Raw genomic sequence first — 7,236 nt, 5'->3', positions numbered from 1 at the left:
GAAATACAAATTATTATTATTCAAATATAATTAATAAAGTCTGATAAAGCATTTCATATGAAACTTACGTCGCCTGTGCCCTATCATTACATTGAGTATACGTATATAGGCTTAATGACTCCTTGGCATGCTCTTTCACACACACACACACACCAACTTTTCCATACTCGAAACACCAACAGCTACGAAAACTTCAGCTGGCACTGGCCAAGGCCAACTTTATTCAGGTTCTCTGAAGCCGTAATTTATTTTACAATTCTACTGATTCGATTATTTTTAATTTCATCAACCTGCCCTCTGACCGCGTTCGCTTGTGTGCTTTGACGATATTTATTTCGGGTTGTGTATGCGTTTGATTTATGAAATGTTTTCCCAGCAAATGATTGATTGATTGATTGATTGATCGATGGGCGAAAGAGTGACTGAGTGCATGTCTTTGATGTGTGGCAAAGAATAAATTTCGGCTTGGGACGAATGCAACGATAACAGATGCTAATTGAGCGTGAAGTTTTGCCAGCTTTCCGGACTCAGAAATTCATGCGAGCAGAGCCGAAAATGAACATGAAATGTGTCAGGCGGGCAAAGGAGAGCAAACCGCAGCCACGCAAAACTCAAATGAATTTTATTAAATTGAAATGATTTCCAGAGTGTGTGTATAGATGTTCCTGAATGCCTGTGCCCGGGTATGCCAGGGTATGAGTGTGTGGGCTGCTTTGTTGTGTGCGACGTATTTATTTAGGCAAATGATTGCAAAGAGCTGCAAATGAAATTTCAGTGGTTGAAGAAATGCTTTTAATGTGCCTTCCCATTACCAACATCAGACTTCGATTGGCAGCGAGTGAACCCGGGAGAGGAAGGAATATAACCGGTGGTGGATTAACTGCGACGGGATGGTAAATCCAAAGAAATCTAATAAAGCCGCCTGGCCATCAGCAAATCGAATTGTAGCTCATCCAATCGTCGCATAAATTTATGGCATATGCACAGGATGCTGATTTTGCCTTCCAGTTCCTGGTCAGGTAATGCTATTAAGGTGCCAATCGCATTTCCCACATCACTTGTAAAGAAATCACTAAAATAGAATGTAACGTACTCGATTTTAGCTTTGTAAAATATTTTAAGCTGGCGGAAATTTGTTTAAGCCGCCCCAGTCACAGTAACTCTTAATCCTGAAGATTTTTAAACTAAACAATATAACAAATGTGCTTTTCTATACTTGTGTTTCACTCCGTTGACTTTTGATCAACTGGGTTTTTTAGTTCTCCCACAGTGAATTTTGTTTTGAAGATGTACGCAAGGTAAGTAAATAATGTCTTGAAAACCCTTCTATAGCTCTACAATTTCTGAACAGCCGCCTATTGGCTAGAAGTCTGAAGCAAAAAAGTCCCCTACTGAGACAGCTCCTCAGCCAGAAACCGCTGGCACGAACGGGTGGCCTTCCGCTGGAGGCGACTGCTCGTTGGCTTGCAACCAAAGATGACAAGGAAGCCAGGGGAAGCGGACCCACGACAATTGGGCCGGACGGAAATGTTCTTGAACCGCCGGTCATCCTGAAAGTAATACCCTTCCGCCCGGTCCCCGATTTGCCATATGACGACCGCAATATGCTACTGGGACGGGAAATGTCGCCCCACCTGTCTATCTATAAGATACAGCTTACTTCGTTGCTGTCCATCTGCCTGCGTATTAGCGGTTTTGTCCTGGCTATTTTCGTTTGGGCCTTGGGAATAGCCGGACTCTGCATGCAGGGGGACATGGAGGGATTGGTGAAAAAGGTCGAGGATTGCGACTGCCCCGTAGTTATGACGGCCTCGAGGGTCATGTTGGTGGCGCCATTTGCATACCACGCCGTAGCTGCCACCCGGCACATGATCTGGGGTCTGAACAAGTTTCTGACGATCCCCGAGATCTATGCCACCGGCTATGTGGCTGTGGTCCTAGCTATTGCATTTGCTGCTGCCTTGCTGGTCATGGATGTTGAACAGAAGCCCAAGGAGCAGGTGGACCTCTCCAAGCCACCGCCGAAGGGTAAGCAGCCCCCGAAGGGAAAACAAGAGAAAAAGGATACCAAGGCTGATCCAAAAGCTAAGGCTAAGAAACATGATGACAAGCATTAATCTCAAAAGATTTATTTTACATACCGACGTTCGTGAAAACTACATATGTTGGCTTAGGCTTCAAAATTTAACTGTCTAAAATAAACCACGCATTGTTTAGTTGAACTAAAAAGGGCTTACCGTTTGCTATTTCAATATAAATATAAATAGTAAATAACAGATGATAAGTCTTAAGTGTCAACACCAGTTCCTTCAAAATCAAGGAGAAACAATTGAGTAAAGTATTAAGAAATTAAACCAGGCAGAAAGTTGTTTCGACCACGCCAACTTCAAGTCAAAGATGGTAATTAGAGTCCAAGGAAAACTTGGTCAGGCCCCAAGGAAAATATGAATATGTGTTGAGAAGTATGTCTATATGTGCATTTGCAATCGACAAATTATTACACAGAAAATTATTAGATAACACAATTTCATCTTTGTTTTAATGTTAATATCTAATGTTTGTTGAAAACAAAACAAAATATATGTTAAGTAAAAACAAGAAAGGAAGCTAACTTCGGCACGCCGAAGTTTGTATACCCTTGCAGATTGGTTTTTATGTTTATATTATAGATTTAAATGCTGAAAACACTCACAAAACAGAGTTTCATTACATTTTACCTATACTTATTATGTTTACAGTTTGACAGTTACAGTTTTACATTCCCAGCTTTATATATTTTATACATTTACCGATCGCTTCTATGGAAGCTATAAGATATAGTTGTCCGATTTTTATGAAATTTATACCAAAATTCTAGAACAATAAAAAAAGCGTATATCTCAGAGTAGATAAACATACGTTGAAAAACAACGAAGCTATATTTTTTTTCCTATTTATTTCTCGACCGTTCCTATGGCAGCTATATCATATAGTCGTCTGATTTTCATAAAATTTTTACCAAAATTCTGGAATAATATAAAATGGCCATATCTAAAAAATGGTGCAAAAATGTTGAAAAACAGCCAAGTTATAATTTTTGTTCTACAAATATATCGAACATTTGTATGGCAGCTATATGATATAGTCGTCCGATCCGGCCCATTCCGACATATATAGCAGTGAGAGCATATAGAAGACTATATGCAAAGTTTCATTCAGATAGCTTCAAAACTGAGGGACTAGTTTGCGTAGAAACAGACAGACGGACAGACAGACAGACGGACAGACGGACAGACGGACAGACAGACAGACGGACAGACGGACAGACGGACATGGCTAGATCGACTCGGCTGTTGATGCTGATCCAGAATATATATACTTTATAGGGTCGGAAACGTCTCCTTCACTGCGTTGCAAACTTCTGACTGAAATTATAATACCCTGCAAGGGTATAATGACATGCTACATTTCTGATCCCTTTTCTATTCTGAAGACTTCGGTTGTTTTCTGTTTAATATAAAATGGAAATCTTACGATTTTTTTTAATATTATTTGAAAATGTTTTGGTTAAGTTATTAAAACAAAATGACTGTTGTAAGTATACAAATTGAATGATCGGTTTACTTGTTTCGTGCTGATATTAAACCTTGTTTAAATGAAATAAATTGGTAAATATTTTCAGTGCAACTGGCCTTCTAGTGGGGACACGCCCATAGGTATTTTTCTACTCCACTTGGCTGTGGTTGGCCTGTGTGCGTGCAACAATTGTGCGGCCTGGGCAACTTGGCCAACTTTCAGGCCAAACTGCACGCAATGCAGCCACAGCCGGTTGAATGAGTTCAAGGCTTTTTTGGGGTTTTCCCCTTTAATTATGAACCTTTCAACGCCAGTCAAGTGTGGCTGTTGCCATTATTTTTGCTCTAGCTCCAGCATTTCTCCAGCTGCCGCTGCCCGCACTTGCCCTTGAGTTCAAATGGGTGAAAGTTTTAGTTGTGTTGTTTCACTTTTTTTTTTTTGTTGCGCCCCTCTTAAGCGAGCTCTGCCGTCCGTTTTTGTTTCATTTAGGTTGAGGAATAGGGGGATAGTGGGTCTAACCGAATGCGCTGCTTGGGTCGAGCTGGGAAATCTATGCTAGACAGGCCTCATTATGCTGCTAATGGTTTGGCTCAAACTTTTACAGGTAATTATCGACACTTTGCAGGGCATTTGCTGCTTGATCGTTGTTCTTGTTCTTGTTGCCACTGAGGCTTCCATTTGGCGCTGCAGTTGAAAAGTTAAGCACCGCATTCGGGGGGTAGCAGGGTCCTCGCCAATTTACGGAAGATATGGCACAACAGTTTCTGCTTTTTCTGACTTGGCTTTTCGGGTAATTAAGTGTGTGCCAAAACTGAGCATAAAGCGTTGCTAACATGGCGTATGCTTGATATTGTGTCCACAGGGAAGCAGACCACTTGAACTCGCTCAGCTGTAAAATGAGTTATGGAAAGTTTACTGTGTGTGCTTAAAAAACAGGGGCATTTAATTGCTTTAAACTCTGCAAATGACTATATTTAAGCTCTGTTTAAATGCATTTTTAGCTGAGTTTAACCATTGATAATAAGTTCTGAACTGTACTTACTAAATGAATTGATTTAAATATACTACGCGTTTTGATCATCAAAAGTGTATATACAATTTAATTAAATATCCTCCTATTCTTTAATTACCTTTGTAAAAGCTCGAACGAGCCATCTCATTCATGTTTCCTCGTTCACGTCTCAATGAGTCCTCTGTCCCAGCATCACTCCCCCTCCGTTTTGGCAATCGAAATACCTTCGTCTATGAGTCTACTAAATTTTTATGCGTGTCGCTAAAGTGCTGAGCAAATAGCCAGGCAGCGATTTTAATTGAAAAATATTTACCCACACTAAGCTCGCCAGCATGCTTGACATTTTGACGCGGAACTCAATGACCCCACTCCGCATTCTATTAGGTAATTCGATGTCAATGCACTGAGAGTATTCAGGGTAACTTCCAGAGCAAGTACATTGTTTTTTAGTAAAAATTCCCGAATGATCTTAGTATTGCGCTACATAGAATACATTTCAAGTAAAGATTATCGACAATCATACTTTTCTGAAAGCTAACAAGCACAGTTGACCTGGGATATGGAACTTGGTCCGATATAGATAATAATAAAGTATCCTTTTCATTTGTACAGTGTGAATTCAAGTTTAATTAGTGTTCGGCGGGTTAGCTACTTTTTGGTGCTGTGTAAACTTCAATTAATATGCGAATGAAATCCGCTTAAACAAAAGGCAAAGGCAGGAGCGAAATCGGGAGGAAAATGATGCCAATCAAGGACCTCCCACACCGCGTGCCGCCGACCCGAGTGATTTGCGACATTTTGTCATTTTCGCTGATGCAAAGCCGACACTCGAACTCGGCGGAAGAGGAGCGAAGAACGCTCAAGTACACTAATTAAGATCAAACGTTTTGGGGTCCAAATGAGATTCTATCGCAGAGCCGGGCCAGGCCGGGCCAGAAACTACCCTCCAAATGGGGCCATTGTTGTATGTATATTCATATTAAAATCACATAATGAAGTGTCAGCGAAAACGAAGAGCTCCATTGCCATCGCCGTCCGTCGTCCGTTCCCCGTCTCCCGTTGCCCCCTCCAATCAAAGATTAACGTCAAAACTTAGGATGCGAGTGTTCAATCAAAACCCTGGAGTGCCAGTCATCCCCGGGACCCCCATTGTTGTCGCAGTTTGTAATTTATTTGGCCGCAGGCGGCCATCAAAAGGTAAGAAGTGTCTTTAAGTGGTTGCCTTGGCTCGACTCGACTCATTTGGGCTCATCCCGGGGATTAGAGAGGAGCTCCCAGCGCGGAGCGGGTCGCCCCGGTAATTAATGAAAAGTAGGCATCGGGACAGTTGAGGGTAACTAATTAAAGCTCCTTAATAAAGTTAATGGATTTCGCAAAGACAGTGGCCAAGGGTCCAATGAGCTGCGAGCTCTTTTCCCTATTTATAGCCACACTTATTCTTCTACTGCCTCGCTAATGCTTTTGTCCCCTCGTTTTACTTTTCTTTTTATTTTTTGTCATTTTCTTAATAATTTTGCATTTGTATTAAATGAGGTGAGGCTTGGCAGAGCGACATCTAGTGCCCTTGTCAAGGGTATTTGAAGCACGTTCAGAATATTAACTTCGGAGCGGCTATATTTTTTGTGTTTGTTGAAAATTAAAGAAAAAATATATATATATTTAAGCGTGATATTGTTTGCTTGTTCACGTTTTTAATGTCATTACTAATTACGGAATCTTACTGAATGCTAACCTATTTGTATTCTTGGCAAATTAATATTTTCTATAATGGATCTTGCAAAGTAGCGGGGGTTTTATTTTTGAAGTGAATTACTTTCTATTCAATTAAACTTTTAACGCCATATTAAATATAAGTTAATAGTTAATGAGGTTGCCCATCCTAGCTAGCCGGGTTCCGGGTTTGTACAGAAAATTATATAATTGCAAGCTACGAAAGATCCTAGTGAAAAGATAAGTAATTAAATTTATTCCAGTTTTGTTTATGCGTTCCTTTGATTCCTGCGAAGAGAGAATATTGCCTCGTGTCTGCCCGTTGGATACCTTCGTTCGATGATTCGGTGATGGGTGTGGGACCAATTGGGGTTTGGTTACTGCGTACAAAGCCGGGAGACGTCCTAAGCTTGCTCCGTGCTACCCTGTATGCGTTTGGGGATTCCTAATCCCTTTCTACTACCCGTTCCTGAATGCTCTCAGTGCCCATTCTCTTGTACGCCTGTGGTCTAAGAGTCTACTGCCGTGCTACCCTGTGTTTTGTAGCTACCCTGGAGTTGGCAAGATTGAATGCTATCAGGAACTTTACCCTGGCACGTTCCCCTGTTCTCATCAAGATCAGTTTTCCGAAGTTGCACCTTGAAGACTTGCCTAGGTTAGAAAGTAAAAAAAAAACTTAGCTTGTAATTATCTATTATATCTATTATATCTTATAAAATAATGCGAATAGCAAATATTCACGATGCTTTAATATATTCAATATTCAATAATATTATTGTTTACCATATAAAAAGTAAATAGCACCGAAATTTGACATTTTGCAACGCCAAAATGTCAGCCTTAGTTTCAGTTACAGTTTGAGCTTTTTCTAACCTTCACAATGTATCAAAACTATGTGGAAAATTATATTATTTTTGACTGCCCTGCTTTGCTCATATATTTCTACATTTTTTTCGCAA

The 7,236-nt window shown here is 40.5% G+C and overlaps 1 protein-coding gene across 1 annotated transcript; it reads left to right on the top strand.

The window, feature by feature from the left end:
* The first annotated feature begins 1,139 nt into the window (after window positions 1-1,139).
* Window positions 1,140-2,229, top strand: SdhCL (Succinate dehydrogenase, subunit C-like). The gene is made up of 2 exons (XM_017176686.3): window positions 1,140-1,298; window positions 1,352-2,229. The coding sequence occupies exons 1-2, from the start codon at window positions 1,288-1,290 to the stop codon at window positions 2,115-2,117; spliced, it is 777 nt and encodes a 258-aa protein (XP_017032175.1). The 5' UTR covers window positions 1,140-1,287; the 3' UTR covers window positions 2,118-2,229.
* Window positions 2,230-7,236: the final 5,007 nt, after the last annotated feature.

The sequence above is a fragment of the Drosophila kikkawai genome, chromosome 3R (genome assembly GCF_030179895.1).
Source record: "Drosophila kikkawai strain 14028-0561.14 chromosome 3R, DkikHiC1v2, whole genome shotgun sequence".
Lineage (NCBI taxonomy): Eukaryota > Metazoa > Arthropoda > Insecta > Diptera > Drosophilidae > Drosophila > Drosophila kikkawai.
This window is presented reverse-complemented; position numbering and strand designations above follow the sequence as displayed.